Source organism: Periophthalmus magnuspinnatus, chromosome 4 (genome assembly GCF_009829125.3).
Source record: "Periophthalmus magnuspinnatus isolate fPerMag1 chromosome 4, fPerMag1.2.pri, whole genome shotgun sequence".
In the NCBI taxonomy this organism is placed as follows: domain Eukaryota; kingdom Metazoa; phylum Chordata; class Actinopteri; order Gobiiformes; family Gobiidae; genus Periophthalmus; species Periophthalmus magnuspinnatus.
In genome coordinates this window covers 17,611,217-17,635,860 of record NC_047129.1, presented here as the reverse complement: position 1 = coordinate 17,635,860, position 24,644 = coordinate 17,611,217, and the positions used below count along the sequence as shown (strand labels likewise).

At 37.3% G+C, this 24,644-nt stretch overlaps 1 protein-coding gene across 1 annotated transcript in view; it reads left to right on the top strand.

Annotated features, from left to right (window-relative positions):
- The first annotated feature begins 1,554 nt into the window (after positions 1-1,554).
- The window catches only part of gmds (GDP-mannose 4,6-dehydratase), a 171,195-nt gene continuing 148,105 nt past the window's right edge, over positions 1,555-24,644 (top strand). The window contains exons 1-4 of the mRNA XM_033965615.2: positions 1,555-1,833; positions 8,971-9,015; positions 13,162-13,249; positions 13,338-13,447. Of these exons, the coding sequence (XP_033821506.1) occupies positions 1,738-1,833; positions 8,971-9,015; positions 13,162-13,249; positions 13,338-13,447 (339 nt within the window). The 5' untranslated portion in view covers positions 1,555-1,737. The remainder of the gene's footprint in view (positions 1,834-8,970; positions 9,016-13,161; positions 13,250-13,337; positions 13,448-24,644) is intronic.

Sequence of the window (24,644 nt, the reverse complement as noted above, 5' to 3'; positions counted from 1 at the left end):
AAAACTTGGAACAGTCTTCCTGAAGATGTGAGACAGGCCTCTACTTTGACAATGTTTAAATCCAGGCTCAAAATGGCTCTGTTTAGCTGTGCATACAACTGAAAGGTTTTTATTCTGCACTCTTCTCTGTTAATGGTAATTTTATGATGATTATTTGTGATTCTTTATGTTTTGATTTGTGTGATTTTAATGTCTTTCTTATTCTGTAAAGCCCTTTGAATTACCTTGTGTACGAATTGTGCTATACAAATAAACTTGCCTTGCCTTGCCTTGATACCTGAGCTCCAGGGTGGCAGTGCCCCTCTCCCTGCTCTAGGCCTTCTCTCCTCGGGTTGGAGCTCTCATTGGGAGCCTTTCAAAACTAATGGACGAACCAATGGTCAAACTGAGGCAGGACGGGTCTGGTCTGCTGCTCCAAACAGGCACAGAGGCTTATGTTGTCTTGAGCTCAGTCACACGGGAGAGCAGTGGCATGATCTTGTCTTGTTAGTCATTTCGGTGGCCCTCATCATAAGCACCCATTAAGGAAATATAACTCTTTTGACATCTACAATAATTTACACTTTACTATTTTAGCCATTGCTCTGCTGAGAAGGTGATTGGCTGCAGCCTTCCATCTATACAGGACCTGTACGTCTCCAGGACTCAGGGGCGAGCAGGCTGTATAGCAGCTGACACTTCTCACCCTGGACATGGACTATTTGAGCCACTTCCCTCTGGCAGGAGGCTACGGTCCATTGGGACCAGAACCTCTCACCATAAGAACAGTTTCTTCCCCTCTGCTGTTTGTCTCATGAACACTTTATAATATCTGCACTAAACTGGACACTTAATAACACCGGTCACTTTAATAAGCCATGCTTGCACTGTTGTTTTGATGCTGCTGTTGTATATATTTTCTCCCTTTAAGTATTTCATTTGATTTTTTAAGCATATCTTTTTAACTTTGTGCATGCCCTTATTTGTATTTGTATTTATTCAGTGTGTTTATGTTGCACTTTTTCACCGAAGCAAGTTCCTAGTTTGTGAACTGTGTTCACAGACTATGGCAATAGAAGTCTTCTGATTCTGATTCTGATTCTGATTGTTCAGTTAACTCTCCAGTTTATCACTTTGACATGATGTGAAGAAAATGAAAAACAGTCGGACACAGTATTATGCCTTTGTTTATTCCACAGTAATTGTGCTAGTTTACAATGACGTTGGCCAATCATCAGATGCAGCGTCATTCAATTGGTTGCCAAATTGTCAATACAAATCCAAATCCTGTGTGCATTAGAGAGTGCGCTTACTGTGCTACAGCGGAGATGCGTCAGTACTACATGCAGTGTGTATTATAGGAGGTTGCCAGATTGGGGGCCCTCTTATGGCCTCGGAGCCCTAAGTAGACGCTTGGTCCGCTTATAGGCTGGGTCGGCCCTGAATACAAGTGCCCCGCTCAGCTTGTGTTGAAGTTTATGGTTGAGGCTCTCTTTTCCCACCCATAGGGGGCGCTGAGTGACACACCAGCCGCCCTCTGCAGCCGTGTGCCTTCTTTGCTGACGCTCGTTGACTGACGCTGCTCTGATTGGTCGGTTGAGAGACTTTTCCTGCTACGCACGCGCCGGCGGTTGGCTGCAGCCTGCGGAGTCAGTTAGCGGATGGTGCTGGGGACTTCTCATATGTCACTGTAAAGACCAAAGGGTTTTTTAAAATTTGTGTCTTACGTCCAAAGTGTCAGATATTCACACGTAAACCATGGCTTCATCTTCCAACGCTACAACGTCAAGCCCTGCGCTAAACGGACAGGGGAACAAGCGGAACGTGGCTCTCATCACCGGCATCACTGGGCAGGTAAAGCACATCAGCCTCACTCATCTGTTGACATAACGCTAACCTCAGAAACAAAAGCAGTACCAGTTACACTCTGCGGGTTAACATCATGGTATCTGCCCCTAGACCACTGTATACACCTCTGCAATTCTGTTAAATGTGGTCTTTTGATAGAAGAAGGCTAAACATTTTCTCATTCTGAAGCTGTGCAGGTGTAGTAGTCAAAAAGGCGTGGATATCAAACAGGCAGGTGCCAACCCTATGGTTACTTTTATATAAGTTTGTAAATAGCCTAGTAAGCCCCAGCTGTCTTCTCTCAAGTCCAAGTCCTGTGTTTTGAGCTTCTAGTCTTTCCAAGTCTTTATCCCAAATAGCCTACACTTTGTAATTTTGCAGTTATAAATTGTTCTTTAAAAAGTTCTCACTATAAATAGAGACGTGTAGGACATAGAGACATGTTTGCTCCTGTAAATTAAGCACTAAAAGTTACATATGAATGAATGAATGAATGAATATTGTTTATTTGAGCAATGTAGGCCTATTACCTCTTCAGAGTGTTTTCTATTCTATGAAGTCAAGTCCTGAGTCGGTGGCATTCAAGTCTACGTCAAGGCTATTTATTATCAGCATTTGGCATTTATTATCATCTTAGCTTCCGCTATTATTAAGACTATACAAGAGAAAGGATATATTATAGGGGGTCACTAAGTCCCCTGTAATAATGGTAAACACTTTATTACCATACAAAGACCTATTACAACATGACCTGAGACTAAAGCCGCCAATATGTCTGCTTTTAAAAGTTTTGACTGGGTTAGAACAAAAGGGATACGCTGTTGTTATTATTCAGTCGCTCCACACAGTTGTAGCCACAGCTGCCCTGGGAAAGATTGACGGAGGTAAAGATGCCAATCTGTACCATTGGCACCTTCAGCCATCATTTACTCACTCACGCACCAATACAATCTGCCAGTGTCATTGTCATTTACACACTTCTACCACTTAAAGGCTATTTGGCATCAAGATACATTTATAATCTATAATTGGATATTAAAACCTGCTTGACAAGTAGGCTGATCTGGTTCTGATGATGTATAAGATGTAAGTCTGGTTCTCAGTGGTTAACAAAAGCCTCCACAGGTGATTTGTGCAGTGTAATCTGAGAATCCTTTTGTGTGATGTGAATGTTGAAATGGTACAGTTACATCGTTCATGTGGGTCAATATAACAGACTTTTTGAAAACGCAATAGTTCTTAGCTTTTGTATTTTTATCTCTATGTCGAAACATTTTTCCAGTTTCAAATCTTCAACCCTTTGACTGAAACTTACTTTTAAGCCTGTTTCTTGTTTGTACTGATATACTGTTGTCAGTCGCATGGCATGAATAACCACACAGAGATTCTCAAAGCAGTCATCTCTAAACCTATTTTCCCCTTTTCTCCCTCGTTTTGTCAACTCAAACACTAACCTCGACAGATGACAGTTGAGCCTTTACACTGAAGGAATTTAGTTTCAAGCCATGCCCTCCTTTTAAAATCTGATAAAACGTGAGCTTTTTATTCCACTGAAAATCCTCATCTTTTACCACTGTTACAGCATTTTTCCTGTTCCCTTACTTGACCTACTTCTCTTACTTGACCTATCACTTATCTTCAAACTTCTTATTCTCCACCTTGGTACACAGCTCACAGACAAAAGGTTTTTTAGTCATTCACACAGGCTGTTCACACTATTATACAGCTAAGCCTACACCAGTATTTGAAATGCTTAAAGATTCCTTTTTATGCAAAACCCACTCTTGTGAGCGCTAAGCCATGTTATAATGCAGTTATCTCCTCAAAAACTTACCTGGAGTTGTGTTTTGTTTCATTCACACAAGTTTGAGTAACCTTTTATTATTAGTCTGCCTACGTCGCTAAAGCTCAAAATGCTCCGCTCCACCTTATGATGTCATGAAACACTAGTTTTCAAGTTAACAGTTAACTTTTACCTTTTATTCAGCAGAGACTGGAAACTACAGAGCTCAGCCCAAATATGCAGGGTTAAACATGTGTGAATGAAACAAAACACAACTCCAGGTCTGTTTTTGATGAGGAAACAACATTATAACAGAGATCAGAAAATAGCGTAAACATTGGTAAACTTTTTTCTTTTTTTTTTACCAATTTTTGTGGTCTTTTAGAGAGCAATTCTAGCATTAGAATTAAGATAACTTGAAAATAAAGACATGATTCCAGCAGGGGGTACTATATTCACAATTTTGAGTTGAATCCAGAGAGTTGGCGATCAGACTTTGGGATTTTAGTTCCATATTTTTGCCCGAACAACTGTATTATATAATAGTTCAATATTTCGCAGGTCCTGAATGAAAAGCAAGCTCCGTGTTTGACGTTATTTGTTAATGATTATATGAGTTTAAAGTTTACCTATGAGATAAAAAACCTGTTCTGGAGCTACTTCCTTGATCATAAACATTCGTAACGTTTGTGTGCATGTGGTTTGGAGGATTCTGGCAGCTCTGTCATAAACACCACATTTAAATGAACATCCTTTGAAATGAGCCGTGCAGCCAGAGAAAGCGCGTGTGATGAACGACACGGGCCTGATTGAGCGCACACTGGGTTGTGCAGATGAGTGAACAGGAATGTAGTTAAACCCACAGTTTTTAAATCCTGATTGGTTTATGCTACATTTCGCCGTGTTATTTTGCCCTGACATCTTTTACTCTGGCCACCATTTACAGTTAACGTCCTGTGTTTTGTATTACTGTTTGTTACTGTCGTTTGTTTAAAGTCCTTTTATTTAGGATTTTTAAGATTTTCCTATTACTATTACTTTATATTTTCTTTGTTTATTTGGTTCATTTGATTTTGAGTTATTACCTCAAACTTATGTACGACTTTGTAGAGAGTGCGCCCTCTGCTGGATAATAAATACATGATGGGTCCTTTATGGACTGAATACAAATTGTGTCTTTTTGTTTTTTATGTTACTGTCATATTTATACACTAGCAGTCAAACGTTTGAACACACAATCTCATTAATTAATTCGTTTTTTTCTTTACTACTCTCTACAGATGCATCAAATATATGCATTGGTGGAACGTAACAAAGAATAAGTAGTAAAGTATTGTACTCAAGTATACATTTTAGGTATCTGTACTTAAGTAGATTTTGAAGTGGATACTTTTTGCTTTTACTTCACTGCATTTGAGAGCGGGTATCTGTACTTTCTACTCCACTACATTTTTGAACAGGAAAAATCTTTGAAAAGTAAAAGTATTTTTTATTATTGTTTGAGACCTACTGAAAAGGCTGAGGGTTTATTTTTAACACATTTGTAGTTTGAGAAAACAAAAATATACAAATAAAACAGCTGGAGAAAAACTATTAATTCAATTAAAAATTTGGCAAAAATCATTATCAAAATCACTACATCTGAAGCTTCATTAGATTTCAAAATCTGTGCAAAATACTTTTACTTTTTACTCTTTAAGGATATTTTTAAATGGGTACTTTTTTTTCTTAAGTAAAAGTATCACATGAAAAAAATGTACTTGAGTATTTCTTTGCTCTTGTATCTGTACTTTTACAAAACTGAGTACTCGGCCTTCATTCAGTCTCCTGAAATTGCTTTCATATCAAGTATGCTAGGGAAAAGAATACCAAGAGTAGTGATAAATCTAAAATCTAAAACAGTTTTGAGCTATTTTGACTTCATTTTTTGTTTGCTACATTCCATATGTGTTAATTCATAGTTTTGATGCCTTCAGTGAGAGCCTACAATGTAAATAATCATGGAAATAACGACCAAACCTTTGACTGGTAGTGTACCTTTAACACATGTATCTCTCAGATCTGCTCACATTACTGCCCAAACCTGATGTCAGAGTAGTTGACCTGTCAGCTGACCATACAGTGTGATGTGTTTGTGCTCGTGTGTCAGCCCCCTGTCCACACCGAGCAGCCCCCCACCCCATAACAGGAAACAGTGAGGTGAGCCCTGGGTTTATGGGCTAATGTGGCCTCAAAGGAGTCTCTTGTTTGGGAGCAGAACTGCAGCTCTTCAGGCTTGTTTTCCATATTGGTCTGGAGTGGAACGCTCTGACCCTGGCACCCGGGCAGGAAAACATGACACGCATCGGCAGCACTTTGAACGCGGTGGGGATGAGCGAGGGGCTGCCAACACTGGGACCATCTTCTTACACTCATGATGACAAGTACTTAATCATGTGAAACAGTTGTGAATTTGTCAGATTATAGTGGCAGTATAGTGTGTTGGTATGGAAATACGTTGAGATGCAAGGTGGATATGGGGTTTGGAGGTCCTTTAGCATGCTAAGAGTAAAACACGGCCACAAACTATACAATGTATTCTGGTTTACATATATTTCTTTTGACATTTAGAACTCTACATGTATCCTTAAAGTTCAGGATGTGGGTGGGGATAGGGGGTAAGTGAAAACTGAAATTTTCTGAGGACTCAAACATTCAGTACAGGACAATACACGATTACTCTAACATACATGAATGAATCAAAATACAACACTGAGTAAGCTAATGATGTTACAACAAGGTTAAAGCCTTTAACCATGTTATAGTTGTTTCTAGGCCTGTCACAATAATTACTATATCGGTCATTTAAAAAACATGACAGATTCAACAATAATTTTTCGTGGGGACATTCTCTTTGTAGTGCTGGAAAATGTTTGCTTATTTTTTCTGCAGTATGATCAAATGAACTGTAGAAGGTTGAATTATTAAATAAAAATACACAAACGAATTAATAATTAAGTTTTGCACTTTAAAACGCACTTCAAAATGTGTTATTGTGACAGGCCTACTTGTTTCCCTTCACCATTTACTCACCTGAAGCTGTATTTGCAGCGATTCGTTCGTTCGTTCGTTTATGGCAATGTCAGCTCCCATTGGGCACCACAGTTTTCTAACATGGAAGGTAGTGTACTTGTTTCCGTTAAGTCATTTTAGATGATGATTTTAGATGAATATTGTGATTTAAAATGTGCAAATTATAACACGATGATCCGCACGTGACATAGATTATAGCTATATCTCAAACACAAGTCTTCTGTAAAATATCATCATTGTCAATTTTGCTAAAATGTTCTTTTTTTTCTAATTTTAACCATTAAAAATACAGAAATAACACCTTATACAATGAGAAAATAAGATTTCATTTTTATTTTCATTCAACTCCGGTAGATTTTTAATAGGTCTGAATCATAGACAATATACTGGCACATCTCCGAAACAACAATTCTGATATCATCAGTTTTTTCACTCTATCTTCACATGTAAATAGGTAGTAACTCAGCCTGTCACCATAATATATTTTGAAGTTCGATATATTGCTCCAGTAAATATAGATGATTAACGATAATATTAAAACAAATTTATGCCACTGACACAAAAATCCAAAAGCAGATTTAAACCACAAAAAACTATTCTAAATCTACAAAATTGTTAAAAAATCATGAGCTACAATAAATAAACAGCAGAATGAAACACTTTAGTTCTGAGTTTGCATCTGTAATGAGTCAAAGAAGTTATTAATCCAATATTTTACGGCTTAAATCTTATCATATAGCCAAAAAATAACCAAACATTTCCCAGTTGTGGAAAGAAAATGTACACACAATAAATATTGACCTGAAAAAATATGGTTCCAACCATCATATAGTGAACTATGACAGGCCTAGTAGTAACTGACCACTGCCGCTCCTGAGAGGTATTTGGTTTGTATCTGGTTTGTGTCTGGTTTGTATCTGGGTGCAGGGGTGCCCACAGTGCAAAGAGGGACTTGAGTATGAATGGCACGGCTGGTTCAGAATGTTCCAGAATATTCCAGAGTATTCGGGAATGAGCGGTCGGAAAGAGTGACGCGTTGAAGAGATGAGGAGTTACATGGGTGAAGGGAACAAGACCTTATTGACAGGGCCTCTACGTCCGTGCTGTCCAGAAGCCCTGATTCATGTGGATGCTTCGGCCAGTGGTACCATAATGAATGTATGAATGAGAAAGTTTTCCAGCCCCTTTAAACACCCCGGGGTTAGTTTTGATTTCCTGTGGTCATTCAAGTGTCAGAGAGAGAAATTTGTCATGTTTTTCTTTCCAGCCGCTGCCACACCAACCACTCCCATAGCTGTAGCGAACGTGCTAATGACGATATATAGATTTTTTTTTTTCATTTTCTTCAGACTTATTTGAGTTTCATTAATTTACTTGCATGCACTTTATTAGTAGCTTACATATGTTGCCAGTTGAATGCAAAAAAATATTTAATTTCGGTCATTACTGGGCTTTAGAAAGAGAGAGAGAGTGAGGAAAGACATCTGGCAGATTCACATAATTTGGACTTGCACAACTCCTTTGCAACTTTAAAGGTCTTATATTACGCAAAATGGACTCTTGTGAGCTTTTAGCCAAGTTAGAATACTGTCACCTCATCAAAACATACCTAGAGTTATGTTGTGTTTCATTCACACATGTTTGAGAAACCCTTTATTATTAGTCTGTCTACATCTCCAAAGCCCAAAATGCTCTGTTTCAGCCTGTGATGTCATTAAGCATTATTTTTCAAGTTTACCTTTAATTCAATAGAGATTACAGGGCTTAAATCACTCAAATGATTTTAATAAAGGTGTATGGATTTTAAAAAACACAGTGGAGCACTTCCTGTTTTACCACATGACAGGTGAAACTGAGTGTTCCCAGTTTGAGAAAAGAACTCAGCCTAAATATGCAGGGTTTGTGTGTGAAACAAAACTCGGCTCCAGTTATGTTTGTGATGATGAAACAACATTATAACATAGGTCAGAAAATAATATAATATGGGCCTTTTAAGTGACACTGCCTTGAAACTGATCTATCTCCATGGAGACAAGCAGGTGATGCCTCCAGGCCAAGTTACAGCTCATATCTGTGAATAGGTGCCTCCTCACAGGAAGAATGCATGCTTTTCTGTATTTCATAAGAAAAGGAAAAAAAAAAAAGTAATTGAATAATTTGACATGTTTAATGCCATACCTTGGAACACTCTCAAAGCAATAACATCACCATTACGACAAGCATGCTGTTTGCCTCACCAGAAAAGTTACATAAGTATCCTAATTCTATATTTACTCTTATCTTTTCAGGATGGATCATACTTGGCTGAGTTTCTACTCCAAAAAGGCTATGAGGTGAGTCTACGCATTGAATTTTTTTAGCCACTGAAAGATGGTTAAAAACTGGCAACAGTAGCTCAATTGGTAGAGCATTAGTCCTTAAGCCACGTAACCTACCTTGCCTCCAGTTTTGTGTACACTGGTGTGTGAAAGTGTGTGTGAATGGGTGAGTGGTTCCTTGATGGAAAAACGCTGTATAAAAATCTGACCATTTACCAAGATACACATATTTAGTCAAGTGTCAAAACATGGTTACTTTGCCAGTGACTGAATAAATATCATCATAGATCATATAATACCTAATCATTAACATCTTGATCAGGTTAGGTTCCAAAGGTCATTTACCACAGCTACAGATTTTGGAGGCAACAAATGGGAATCTCTATGAGCTGGAGGATCATAGATTCTATATACAAATGGACATAGCTAGCAGCTAACTGCCGTGTTCCAAATAGGAAGTGGCTCCAATTCACTTTCTATTGAAAAACTGTTGCTTCTCTCTCTGTAACTGCTGCCGTGAGCCTTGTCATTTTTGTTTTAAAATGTTGGTAATCACCTGCTCTACATGATTCCTGGTGTTTTTTATTTTGCTATTGTATTAGTAAATAAAGATATGAACATTAATAATGGACAAATCAGGCACCTTCTTTCCCAAAGGTTGCTCCTGCTAACGTTAGCAACATATTTGATTGAGCGTTGGTAAGTATCCATTCCCTGCTAAACCGGTGGGAAGAGGTGTTACCTTCAACAGCCTGGCTCCAGATTGGCTCTTTGGTTGCTATGATACTCGTGGTCAGAATTCCTGATATGCAACTTGGCTCCAAATTTGCCCCTATAACTGCTAGCCTAGGTGAGCTTCATTTGACTGGAACCAAATGCTATGGGTGACGGGTCACACTCCCCTAGTCCACTTGGTCTAAGGGAGTGTCTATGGTCAGGTTCTTTGTTAGAATTTGCTGTTTGCTGTCCACATGAAACAAAAACTGGTAGACAGGTTTTCAGTGTCATTGTAAACAAATAAAAGTGAAATTAGTAATACATTTTTCATGATAAAGTGGTGCCATTATTCAACCTCAAATATGTGATATAGTCAGTTAATAGGACTTTATCGTCAATGTATGTTGAGCCAATCGCTAAACAAATATTGATAAGGTTCGCCATATTTGGTTTTTGATACTGTAAATGGTCACATTTTTCTATAGCGCTTTTCCACCTTCAAGGCACTCAAAGCGCTTCACAACAAGGAACCAATCACCCATTCACACACACATTCATACACCTGTGTACGCAGACACTGAGGGCGAGGTGGGTTAAGTGTCTTGCCCAAGGACACAACGACAGCATTCATCTGTGTGAGCTAGAATCGCACCGCCAACCTATGGATCAGTGGATCTGACCGCTCAACCAATGATGTTTATGTCGAGAGCGGGATTTGAACCGCGAACCTTCGGATCAGTGGACAAACACTCTACCAACTCAATCTCCCATTGAGTTATTTAGTCCCTAGCAATTAACAATTCAAAACAAATATATCTTCTGAATGGTAAGAATTCCCCAAAATGTTGCCTTGAAACAGGAAGTTAAAACCCATGAATATACTAAAGCATAGCGACTTGCATTAACTGTAATACTTTAACCTCACCCGTTCACAGAAACTAAACAAACCCATGCTGACTTGTCCACACCTTGATAAGTGTATAATATAGTCAGTAATTCCAGTTTCAAAGGACTGCCGCGTTGCATTCACTTATTAACTCACACCTTATGCTGATAAAACCTCTGTGCGTTACCCCGAGCTTATTAACCTGCGACCTTTTACCCCGAGGTCAAACCATTAACAAGGAAGTGGTTGTTATTATACGGTAGTGTGAGTGAGGTCAGTGTTTTCACCTGCTGCTTGGTGTGCTGTGGCTAGCAGCTGCAACATCTGTCAGCATTGAATTCATACAAACACTTACCTTCACACCACTGAAACTGTTTGAGCTAATTGGCTTCACATTGTAGCAGTTTGTTATATGTTTTTCTGACAGCATGATTTCATTTCCCTCCAGATGTAAAAAAAAAAAGTCAATGTTAGGTCATGTTAAGGGGGCACTATGTAATTTTACTTACTGGTGTAGAGTCCACCACCTGCTTGTTTCCATGGACATGTCCCAGATTATGGAACAGCGCCCTCTGCCTGTCTAATCCTCTCACTCTTTAATGCAGTTTAAGATGAGATTAAAAACCCACCTCTTCTTCCTTGTATAATAACAGTAGGTAGACAGTATATCTTTGTGTTTCAAACATCAAGTTTTTCAAGGTATTTCTTTAGCCATAATGACACCTGTAATTGAACAAATTCAAGAATGAAGTTTAATGCCTTATGGTGAAACATTTCAGGCAAAGCAGTAGGATCTCCATCAAAACAAACACCACCAGAAAAGTTGCGTAGTACAGCTTTAACCTACAAATGCTACAAAATACAGATAAGTACAGTACCCTAATTTGTTTGAGGTGTTGAAGGGTGGCATGAAAGAAGAACACATAGACAGTAAGTACACAGTGAATACAGGAAGTGAGGTTGAGTCCCAGTGTCCGCCCACTTTAGGACTCCCCTCGGATCAGGCTCTGTTATCTTATCTGAGCAGCGCTTCCTCGTGTATCCCCTGAACATGGAGCATCACATGCTATCACAACATTGTAGTAATTATAGAAGCGGGTAGTTGTTTCATTTACTCAGCTACAGTACTGCACTTCTTTCTGTACTATTCAGACACTATACTCCCATTTGAGAAATACACCACCAGTCAAAAGTTTGGGCACAGTTTTTCATTTATTTTTCAGCTTTATTTCCATGATTATTTCCATTGTAGAAGGCATAAAAACTATGAATAGACACATATGAGATGTAGCATGGAAGTAAATTAAATTCAACTCAAATCTGGTTTTAGATTTTAAAAAAATAAAAGGCCATCCTTTACTTTGAACCCTGGTTTGCACTTTTTGCATTTCTTGACCCTGACACAGCACAGCTGTGAAGTGAAAACCATTTCAGGAGACTTCATCAAGAACCTCATTGAGAGAAGGCCAAGGATTTGCAGCGCTGTCAGCAGAGCAAAGGGGGGCTGCTTTGAGGATTTGTAACATAATTCCATATATCTTACTTCATACATTTGATGTTGTCTATATGTATTTAAAATGTCGAAAGTAATAAACATTAAAAAAAAAAAACATTGAATGAGAGACTGCGTCCAAACTTTTCACTGATAGTGTATATTTTACAGCGTAACTACTCTTACTTGAGCAAAGTTTTGGTTTCTCTTCTTCACACTGTGAGTAAGTCTACAAGCGACAAAAGCTTTATGATGACAGTATTAACTATTGTGTTTCTTGCGCGGTCCTTAAGATACGATTTTGTTTTTCTCGATCCAGTTACATTGACTCTTACAATTTATCTTGTTTGAGTAGTATATTTTTTATTTGAGTAATTTCATGGACCACTACTTTGCACTTCTACTTGAGTAACAGTATTTTGAAGTAACAGTAGGCTGCTCTTACCTGAGGCTACTCCATATCTGCCTCTGAATATTAGTCATGGGTCAAAAATAGAGATTGACTGATATATCAAGCCGATATTTGCACATTTTTGCATATTGGCTATTGGCCTTAACTCTTCCTTGGCCGATATTTGGTTTGGGCTCACCACCTGCTGCATAAACGCTTTTCACTTCAGTGCGTTGATGGCAGTCACAAAATGTGATTACACAGTTCCGTTGTGGGGTAGTAGTGAAAACAGGGTTGTGGATAATTTCTATTGAGATTTTTCCTGAAAAGTGAAATTAAGGAGAGCAGTAAAAAGTATAGACAGTATGGATGTTAGTATTAATTTCAAATCATATATTTATGGGGAAAATGATCAAAATCGGCCCTACATATCGACCCAAAAATATCGATCCAAAAGTATCGGCAGAGCTTATCGATCATCGGTTCCTCTGGATTCTAAACAATTGGCATCGGTATCAGCCAAGAAAAAAACCCCATATCTAGTCAAAAATCTAGTCAAAAATCTGTTGGCTTCAGTAGTATATAAGCCATTAGAATGTTAGTTTAGTACAAGGAATTCTTTTCTTTCTTTTACAGTGGAGCTATAACCACAGTCTCTGCTGGTTTTCTTTCTAGGTCCATGGCATCATTCGCCGTTCCAGCTCCTTTAACACTGGTCGCATTGAACATCTTTACCAGAACCCCCAGACACACACAGAAGGCAGTGAGTATTCTCGGCTCTGACAGTGTTCCATGGGCTATTAAAATGTCTACTATTTTTAGACAGGAGAATAACTATTTCATTTCTTTAGACATGAAACTGCACTATGGTGACCTCACGGACAGCACATGTCTTGTGAAGATCATGAACCAGGTGAAGCCCTCAGAAGTCTACAACCTGGGAGCACAAAGCCACGTCAAGGTACGATGGTTTGGCAGGTGTTTATTTGTGTTTTTGACGGTGAAGAGGATGAAGGGTACTGTTCAAAAGTATCTCATTAGGGTATTTTGCAACTATCTCCAATGTTTCTCACATATTCTGTCAGTGGTGGAAGAAGTACTTAGTTTTGTTACTTGAGTAAAAGTACAGATACTACAGCAAAAAAAATAATTAAAATACTCTAGTGAAAGTCTCACAGGAAAAAAAAATCTGCTTAGATAAAAGTATTAAAATACCTGTTTAAAAATGTACTTAAAGAGTACAAAGTATTTTGCCCATATTTTTAGGTTTTAAAAAGCTTCAAATTTAGTGATTTTGACCAAAGATTTTGACTGAATTTTGTTCAGTAGAAAAGACTGAATTGGTCATTTTTTTCTCGCTGTTTTCATTTGGTCACTTTTGTTTGCTGAAATTATTAATGTGTTAAAAATAAACCCTCAGCCTTTTCAGCAGGTCTGAAACTATAAGAAAAAAAAAAATCAGTCCTGCTCAAAAATGTAGTGCAGTAGAAAGTACAGATACCTGCTCTCAAATGTAGTGAAGTAAAAGTAAGTATCTACTTTAAAATTCACTTAAGTAAAGTACAGATACCAACAATTTTGACTTATGGACAGTACTTTACTACTTTTACTTTGTTACGATCTGCCACTACTTATAGGTGAGACTTATTTCACCTTGTTTTTTTATTCAAGGCTACCATCTATAGGTTTATTTGTTTTTTGTACCAGTAGACAGCAGATGTTGTTGATAATGTTTCCCCTCATCTGGCCTTTGTTCAGGCTCATATTTGCTCTCTGGTCTTCTTGCAATCACTGATTCAGAAAAATGACATTGTACTGTAACTGGAAGTTGTTGATCTCACTTCAAATTCTCGCTAACTTACTTTCATTAGGTGAGTTTCTTGTTGACAAAGCACACAGACACAGCCATTTCTCTTTCACTGCTCCTACGCTACAGTGAGTTCTTACTAGTCGATGTTTAAAAAGGGATTTCGACTTCTGGGAAGTGAGCAGGGAGTGAGTGTGGAGGATGCTGGAGCTGATGAAACAGGAAGTCTTGTTTTTGGATGGGACAGTCTGAGCCACAATGTCCGTTTTGTCTTGGAGCTTAGCAGTGATCCCTGGAGATCCCTTGGCGCCGCCCTCCCTCCTCCTGGACTTTACTGAGAATCTAACACACAGTCTCCAGGCAGCTCTGATCCTCCATACTGCAACCAGGCCTTAGTCAGACCGGACAGAATAAGAACATGTGTGTAACATCTGAACTTAATGCATTGGTTAAAACCTTAATTTCATTTATTTTATATGACCAGTTTTGTATGACGATATTGAACAATATTGAGCCTATGGCTGAGAGATGTAGGCATTTTGTAGATGAATTGGTAGGATATAAGGATTTAAATGGACCACAGCAGAAAGGAGACTATATAATGTGAGTTAGCTGAAAACATGGGAGTAAATCTGCCATATAAATACTATATAAATTCTAGCACTTTTCTGTATAAATATTAGTTTTTGCATGAACTCTGATACAATAGTAGCCTTGTGTTTGTCGTTTCTTATTTCATTTTATTACTCCAGATGTTGCTGTATCATGTAATAACATCTTTCTGTTAAAATTTCAGCTTTTGGGGTAGACAGAGTTTGGAAATTTCTTTCTGAAGTTCAGTCAAAAATATTCAAATATATATTCAGTATCAGTACAGAGAGGAAAGTGTTTCAAGCATTTATTGACTTAATTTAAAAGAGACTGTGTTTTGAATGGAGCTGGAGAGCAGAGTCAGAGTCATAGAAATTACTAAACACAGACAAAATGTTTTGCCTTGTTTTATTTCATATCTCTGTAATTACTATCATAAAACTAAAATTACAAATGATCTCTGTGTATAAGTAAAAGGATAGTAATAATGTTTGATCATACAGGTGTAATACAGATGGATTCATCATCTGTGTCACACCTGTATTGTGTTGGTTCTAACACAATAAAGATGTAATCCAGATAGAACCAACACAGGTGTGACACAGATAGAACCAACACAAGATTAATGTGGTAGGTGTGTGGACCCAATTCCTCACAAAAATGTTCAAGATTTGGGGATTTTCAGTTTAGATAGTTCCTTTAAAAACCTGTCTCTCTGATAGAGTTATTCTGACTAACGATGGTATCTTGTTAATTGGTGATATTGGCAATATTGGTGATATCGAAGTGTTTCCCCAGCTATCATTATCAGTCTAATATTGAAAATTTTGACAATATTTGGGACCAATATTTTTCTGCCATAGTCTCTGTGTGTCCAGGTGAAACAATATCAGTCTGTATCCCAGATAAATACATTTTGTCATTATATCGCTTATTTTCAAGCTGCAGTTTTGCAAATGAACCTCTGTTTTCTCCGCCACTGGCATACGGCCACTGTGACGTACTTACTTTGTTATTCAGTTTTATGATATGTGTAGGATTCTGCAGCGTCGCATAGTCATTTTGGTACAAATGGAAAAAAAAAATCTGCTACCCGCTGGTCACATTAGTTCCTATTGGGCACCACAGTTTTCTAACACAGAAGTGAGTAAAGTTGTTTTAGATGAAAAACTGTGATTTAAAATGTGCACATTATAACATAATAATCCACGGGTGTCATAGATTATAGATTATGTAGTAGACGCAAGCACAATAGGCCTTCTTTAACATAAATTTGGTCTGATTTTAAAAGCTTAATATCGTAACTGGAAAATATCAGTTATCGACCACCACCACAACAACAACAACAACAACAACAACAACAAAATATCGATCATCCCTAATATAGCTTATGATTATATTATTTGAATGTCTATCTATTCACTTTCACGTTCCTTTTCCAAGAGCTGTGTTTTATATAACACATGTTTGCACTAAAATAACAGAAGGGTTTTATAGGGTTTTATAGCAAACTGACAGCAGATAGTGAACAAAACATAGTGAGCGAAACATGATGATTCCTCTGTCCACATCCTCTTGTGGTTGCAGGCCGTGACTTTGCTCCCCGCTCCCACACAGCCCAACCTCACGGGCCACACACACACACACACACACACACACCCCCACACACACACACACACACACACACTTCTGTCAGAAAGCCCCTGTACCTGTGCACAGCTTTGCTCTGTTTATTTCTCTGGACGCTGTAAAACCTGACTTGGGTTTAGTCCTCACCACATGTAGTCCTCTCAGAACAGCTGATGCCACTGGATTACTGGCAGCACCGGTGTGGGGTCATTTCCAGTCTGTGTTACCACGAAGGGAAAGATCAGTTCACTCACTCCAGCTACTCAGCATCTCCCATGTCTATTTAATACTACTCTCTGTGAAGCTAGTACTGCGTGTGCCTCTTGTCAGCATCTTTTTAAATGTAAACCTGTGTAAAACTTTAGTATTGTGACTACACTACAAAAAGGCTTGATTAGGCTTGTCACGATAATCTCTATATCAATTTATCGTTCAGTGTATGTTAGATGGAACAATCATTTTTCGGAATCAGTATCTATTGTGTGTACTTTTTCTTTCTATAAGTGGGAAAATATTTCTACAAATTTGAGCTGTAGAGGGAATTATTAACTTTTATGACTCTTTATAGATACAAACTAACTAATGAAGTGTTGCAGCTCATATTTTTTAACAATATTGTACATTTAAAACATTTACTTCAAGAATATATCACGCTGATGTCTCACTGAAAATAGAAATTTAGACATTTTCAACACATGGTAAATGGTCATGTTTTTATATAACACGTTTCCACCTTTAAGGCACTCAAAGCGCTTTACAACACAACGACAGCATTCATCTGTGGGAGCTGGAATCGCACCGCCAACATTTGGGTTAGTGGATCTGACTGCTCAACCAATAATGTGTATGTCGAGAGCGGGAATCGAACCACCCTCCTTCAGATAAGTGGACAAACACATACCAATTGAGCCACTGCCGCCCATAATAATATTTATTATGTTACCACGTGTCTCATACTAGTTTTCAGGAACATTCTTAAACTGTCCAGGAAAGCTTAAAGTTTGTCCTATTTATGTGATTTTTTTTTTAGGATTGATACTGATTTTCAATAGTTTTGACAACACTACTTACCACCCTGTATTTAGGGACCCATTTCACTGTCCAAAGACATGCAGATATAGCTGAATTTCTATAATAAATGATAATGTAATAGAATAATGTCTAGTTCTAAGGTTTCGCTAACTTGTCATTGGCCAAAGTAGTAGCTGACTGTGTTTCGTTGGTTCTTCCAAAACGCACAAAATGAATTAGCTGTTGGTGAAAGTACTGAATGGGTATAAGGTCAGTCTTAGCCAGGTGTTGTGGTTAAGCTCTGTGGTTCTAGTGCATACTATTGTTGTTTCCTTAGGCAAGACACTTCACCCATCTTGCCTATGTATGAATCTAGTTTGTGAGTGATTGTGGTGGTCTGAGGGGCCGATGACACAGATTGGCTGCCTGGCTTTAAACAATCTACCCCAGGGCAGCTGTGGCTTATCACCACTAGGTATGGTGTAAATGACTGATAGTGTTATAAAGCACACTGGAGCATCTGGAAAAAGTGTTATAATAGACTAATGGGTTACACTTTATAATAACTACTACACTTTATAATAACTACACTTAAGTTAGTGTAAATAAAGCATAAATTAATCAGCTCTGTGCACAATAGCGCCCGGCAGCATCAGTGGATAATCTTTATTTTAATTTGTTTTTTAATAGCTTGTTTATTTTATATTTACGATTTTAGTAAAAGTGACTGTTAGCTTTGAGACACAATGAGCTAGCTAGCGTGATACTGTGCACAGAGCCTATTATAAATGAGAAAATGTATTCATAGTTTACTAAGAATTATTCAGGATTGGAAACTATTTAATTAAAAATATGGGGTTAGGAGAAGATGTTAGGAGTTGGGTAGTTACATAATAAACCTAGTTATTGTATAGTGTTACAGATTAGTGCATTTTTATTGAGCTTATTTGGCCACGCCCTCTTTTGTCATAAATGCGACTAAACTGCAATGAAGAATGGAGAATTTGGGAAAAGTCTTGTCACTACAATCTAATATAAAGTAGGTTGATTTGTGTAAAACAATCTATGTTCATGTGAGGAACAAGTCAACGCTGAACTGATTTTATGGAGGATTTAAAATGACTTTGAAGTCCGTATAGAACTTATTTGCTGTTAAGATCAGCGGCTCCATGCGAAATAATACAACCAGAATAGCGAAGGCGGCACCGACGGTAACTTCCGAGGTGAATATATTTCCAGTGTATGATTTTATATATGATTCATTTTCACTAGCGTCACTGTCTAGGATGTGTCTCAGCCGCTAACCTGGCAACTTAGTCTTAGTGTGAATTGGACACTAATTGTGTGGTCCAACTATAACACTATTCTTACATCAGTGCATTTGTGTCTCATGAGGAACCTCTTTTCTGGAAGTCTTGTTTCAGTTTGAGATGAAGTGCGTCTGTGTGGGTGCTGTTTCCGCTCTTGTCAACAATGAGAATATTCTCTTAAAGGCGGGAGTGTTTGGGCTTTGGGAATAGTGAAAGGCCAGTGTACAGAACGAGGTGTTTTAAGCTCACTATAATAACTGTGCTCAAAATAACTACTATTTGCTTTGCGTTTTATATTCCTGACAAGTCCATCCTAAGAACACAGCAGGGTTTGTTTGCTTGCTTGGCATAAATAGAAGTAATGTGTGTTTTATTACTAGGCCTGTCATGATAACATGTTCTGAAGTTCGATATATCGCTGAAGTAAATCTAGACGATAAATGATAATACTGAAAATCATTTATGCCACGAGCAGATTTAAACCACAAAAAAATTAAAATCTCCAATATTGTTAAAAGCAGAATGAAACACTTTAGTACTTAGTTTACATCTGTAATGAGCCGTAGAAGTTAAGAGTACAAACGCTATACCGATTGAGCTACTGTGCCAGAAAAGAAAATAAGATATAATTCTTCAAGCATTTTAAATATTATGTTCTAATACACACATAAATACAGGATCGGATAACAATAACATTGGCTTTCAAACATTTCACACCAAGTACCACCAAGGAAAATATTTGGCTTTCCAAGTTCCACCATATCTAAACTCACTCTACATTTGAACTATTCCAGGTCTAATCTAGGGCCAAACCAGGTCTAGAAGTGGAAAACATCTTTGGCACTGTAAGTTCTAAAGAAATTATCCAAAGAAGGACAACAAAGTGGATCAAGTGGACTCTTAAAGTAGGCAAACCCGCAAACTGAAGAAACACAGAGATAACACAGGGATACCATTTTGTAATTCTGTTAAATTCCCTCAGTGTCCTCATGTACTCAGGTTGTCAGAAGTATCGAAGATCAGATACTAATCATTAATAAAACTAGTATCAAAACTAGATAGTCATTTGAGCAAGTATCAGTACTAAGAAAGTCACATTCATAGGACAGAAATGAACCTTTCCTGAGACCTTTCCTAGAATGATCTTGAGCTGTGTCAGAATAAGACCACATAGACTAGTATACACCCATGAACCACTATGGAACCTACCTGGATGTAAGTCTGTGCAGGACAGTTCATCAAATTATTTGGATTGGTTTATGTTTCTAATAATAGCCAAATTGTGAAATTGAGGATTATTATTTAAAAAAAAAAATACTCCTGACTGTCTTACTTGCAAAGTGGGGTACAGGATAAGCTAAGAAAGAAAATATGAAGCTTCTCCCGTTTTAGATTCTACTGTCCCTTATTTGACTTTGTTTAACATCTATTAAAATCATAGTCAGGTCTCGAGGAAGACCCAAGACATGCTGGAGGGACTATGTCTCTGGTGGGGGTGTGCAAAAATATTGAAATATCGATATATCGTATCATTTAATTTAATGATATTGTATAGATATTGTGGGCTGCTGTATCGATATATTGCCAAGAGTAATTTTCCAAATTATTCTGTCACAGAGCTACATTTGTGTGGCTTGTTCAGAAGAAAGAAACTCATTTATGCAGAATATTTGACATTGATTCTCTGTTTTGATTATTAAAAATAGGTTTATTTCATATTAACTTTGGTTTAACAAACACTTTTAGTATCTGTTGTGGAATTTCTAATAGTCAAAAGCCTTAAAGATATAAAAATTAACAGAGAAGTTGTCTTGAATCAAAGGTCTGGTTTATTGAATCAACTGTGCACAATTGTCAAAGAGCTGTGTCCCTAGCAGTGTTGTCTCGCCATCAGCTGACAAATACAGAGTATTTGTATAAACAATATAGAGTATTTATACCACCAAAACAATCTTGCCAGTTTAGTCTAATCAAAGTGGCTGGAGGCCGCTAGACACACAGAAAAGACATAACAACATAACATACATAACAGATGGTATTACGAAGGTTAGGTCAAAATGATCCATAATAATACAAATAAAGATTTATGCTAAAGAAAGCCATAACATATCACAGTTGTGATGTAGTAAATATGTTGTGATCCTTCAGAGCCCTTAAACTGCACAATAATTAGGTATTGTCAAGGTGGTATGACTGTAATTTTAACACTAATGACAATCAATCAAATCTCTATTTTAATTTGAAATGGAAAACCATATATTTTTTGTAACATTAGGTCCCCTATACAACAGTAAACTGTATAAACCGATAAATGTCTCAAAACCAGTTTTTAAAATTATAATTGGTGTCAATTTCAGGTATTCACACAGGTATTTTGAGATTCCTGGCCTTAAAAGTTTGGGGATCATCTTAAGTTTATGCTGGATGTTTTATCCACAATGTTGTGTTGAGTAGAAATGAGTAATAAATAAAAAGATTTTGGAGATTTTTGAGTCTCATTACTGTTAGCAGTGAACTACTTTACACATACATTTGCTCGTATATTACAGCAATACATATTTCATTCAGTCTTTAATAGCAATCATTTTAAGGCAATAAATCTTCACTGTCAAAACCTGTAACATTCACAGGTCGGAGTACAACATCGGATGCCTGTTCCAGTTGTCAAGTCAGAAAAACAATGACCAGTATATTACAGTAAAGATTCAACAAAGTAATTCATATTATCACCCAGCCCTATCTGAACGACTGAGGGGATTAGATATAACACCACATGGCAAAATGAAAGAAAGTACTACCATTTAATGTTGAAAATCACATTCTGTTGTCTAAAGAAAGAGTGTTTTTATTATCATCCTGGTATCGGAATCAGTTTGAAATTTTAGTATCGAGGCAACACTATTACTACTTCTACCTACCAACCACTGACCCACAGATATGCTGAAGTGCTACCATACGAGTTGAATACAGAACCATTCCCTGTGGTCTTTGGAATCTTTTGTAGAGAATCATGTTTATTCAATGGATTTTTATAGTTCCTCTTTCATTACGCTCACCTGGTTTGCTAGCTAGCACATGTTATCAGTCCTGTGTGTGTTTCGGTAGCTTGGCTTTAAATCCTGGCTGTGTTTGGCTGGTGTGTTGATGTGTTTATAGAGCTTAATGCTGCCTGTGGTTCATTCTTATACACATCTTCTAATCCCACCACTTACTACTGATTGTGGCTGGGTTTTCTCAACATCTGTGCTCTGTCAGTCGTGTTGTTTGGACTAGTACACGGAGTAGCCAATATTTTCTTAAAGTTTAGAGGTCATACTTTTATTGCATAAAACAGATTTGTATTACAATTGGAAGAAGATGTATCTAATTTTTGTTTATGTCTTTGTTTAAAACAGATGGCTTTATGTTACAAGTTCAGTTTATTTTTATTTCAAATTACAGATTGGATTTTCAAGGCCACTTAAAGCTCTTTGTCAGAACTGTAATGTTTAATTTATGATCCTGTTTGGGGAAATTACTTTAAAGGAGCATTATGTAACTTTTCTGGCAGGGTGTCCACCATTTACTTGTTTCCATGGAGACTAATTTGCTTCACTTGGAATGTTACACAGTATCGCATTAAACTTGGCTATCTTGGATTGATTCAATTATAAGCATTATGCTAACAAAACCTTGACAAGTATATAGGCCTATTCTTATGTGTGGTCGCTTCTCCACAGATCTGACCTATAACTTGGGCCTGATGGAGATACCTGCTTGTTTCCATTAGTGGTGGAAGAAGTACTTGAGTTTGTTACTTAAGTAAAACTACAAAAAAATACTCGAGTAAACGTATCACATTATTATTTTCAAAAGAAACAATTGAATGATTTTTTCCCCAACTGTTTTTATTTGCACATTTTTGTTTTCTCAAATTACAAACGTGTTAAAAATAAACCTTCAGCCTTTTTCGGCAGGTCTCAAACAATAATAAAAAATACTTTTACTTTTCAGTCCAGTTCAAAATTTTAGTGGAGCAGATTCCTGTTCTCAAATAGTTAAGTAAATTTTAAAGTGGATACGTTTTAGTTTCACTTAAGTACAGAAACCTAAAATTTGTAATTTTAGTTGGCTATTTTCCACCACTGGTTTTCATTGAGACAGATACATTTAATGAACATTCTAACATAAAGCATATCTCCATGGAGATAACTAGGTGGCAGGAAAACTAGTGTTAAAAGTGTAAAAAGCGCCTTGTTGCTAAATAGATTCTATTGTCCGCCCAAATCCAAACAAACCAAATAGAGGCGGCTTTATGTTTACATCTTCAAACAAGTTCTTTCATTGTTTCAAATTCGAAATGTAAATCATCATTTCATTCTGAATCATCTTCTTTCTATCAATGCTCCAGCCCGGTCTAGTAACGTGTAATTCAACCAAACATTTTGAAAATAATCTACGATATTATTTTGCTGTATTCCAGTTAACAATAGAACGCCTTTGTTATCTTGAAATTTTGAATAAACACGATCTAGTTCATAGTGTTAATAACCCTGTAAACTTGAATGAGGGATGAGAGCTCTCCTTAACAGCCCATTGGCCCGGTTTACTCACTCTCTGATTGGTGTTTACATTTGGGCCGTCCAATCACACTGTATGACTGCTCCTCGGCACGCCGCCTCATCCCAGTCCATGCAGAACATTCCCAGCTGAAGAGAGTTTTCCCTCATTCAGGAATCATTATGTGTGCTCTGCATTTTTAAGGGGCCATGTTCTCCATTGTTTGAAAATTGCCTTCAAGATTTGTGTGGTTTTGGCCAAATGAGCGCAAGGAATATATAGTAGATCTGTGTAGTAGGTTTTAATACCCCAAGCATTAGAATCCCATGCACTTCAGGACTCTGTGGCAGGTTTAAAGATCACAGTGATTGCTATGGCTAATTTTTTAGTTAACAAGTTTAAAGTTTACAGTGAAAGCACATAAGCATTAATTTGTTCTTTAAGTTCAGGTCTAAGTTTTTTCCGCCATAACCAGTGGTGGAATGTAACAAAGTAAAAATAGTAAAGTACTGTCCTTATGTGCAAATTTTAGGTATCTTTTTACTTTAAGTATCTGTACTTTCTTCTCCACTACATATTTGAACTGGACTGAAAAGTAAATGTATTTTTTTTATTATAGTCTGATACTCTGAGGGTTCATTTTTAACACATTTATAATTTGAGCAAACGAAAATATACAAATAAAAAAGCTAGTTAAATGATCGATTCCATTGTTTCTGTTGAACAAAATCAAGCACAAATCTTTATTAAAATCACTCTTTGAAGCTTTATTAGATCTCAAAATCTTTTACTCTTTTAATACATTTTTGAATCTGTACCTTTACTTAAGTAACAAAATTGAGTACTTCTTCCACCACTGATGGAAACAAGCAGGTGGCCCCATCAGGCCAAAGTTACAGGTCAGATCTGTGGAGAAGTGACCACACTCACATAAGGATACATACTTTTCAACATTTTGTGTGAAAAAAAAAAAAAGAAGTGTAGAGTACTTTTTGCCTGGTATCTGCACTTTTACTTAAGTGACAAAATTAAGTACTTCTTCGATCACAGGCCCCAGCCTATAGCGTAACTAGGTTTTTACCTAACAACACAGAATATATTGTTGTATAGAGTGGGTTTAGTGTGCAACTTACATAACTGTAGTCTTCATCCATTCAAATTCCCATTTTAAGTTCATTACAGTAATTCTTCCAGCTGTAGACAGTACTGGGTGAGTAGTAGCAGTAGTAGTTTAGCGTTGGTGGCCTTGGACTGGGCTTTCAGACTTGCCC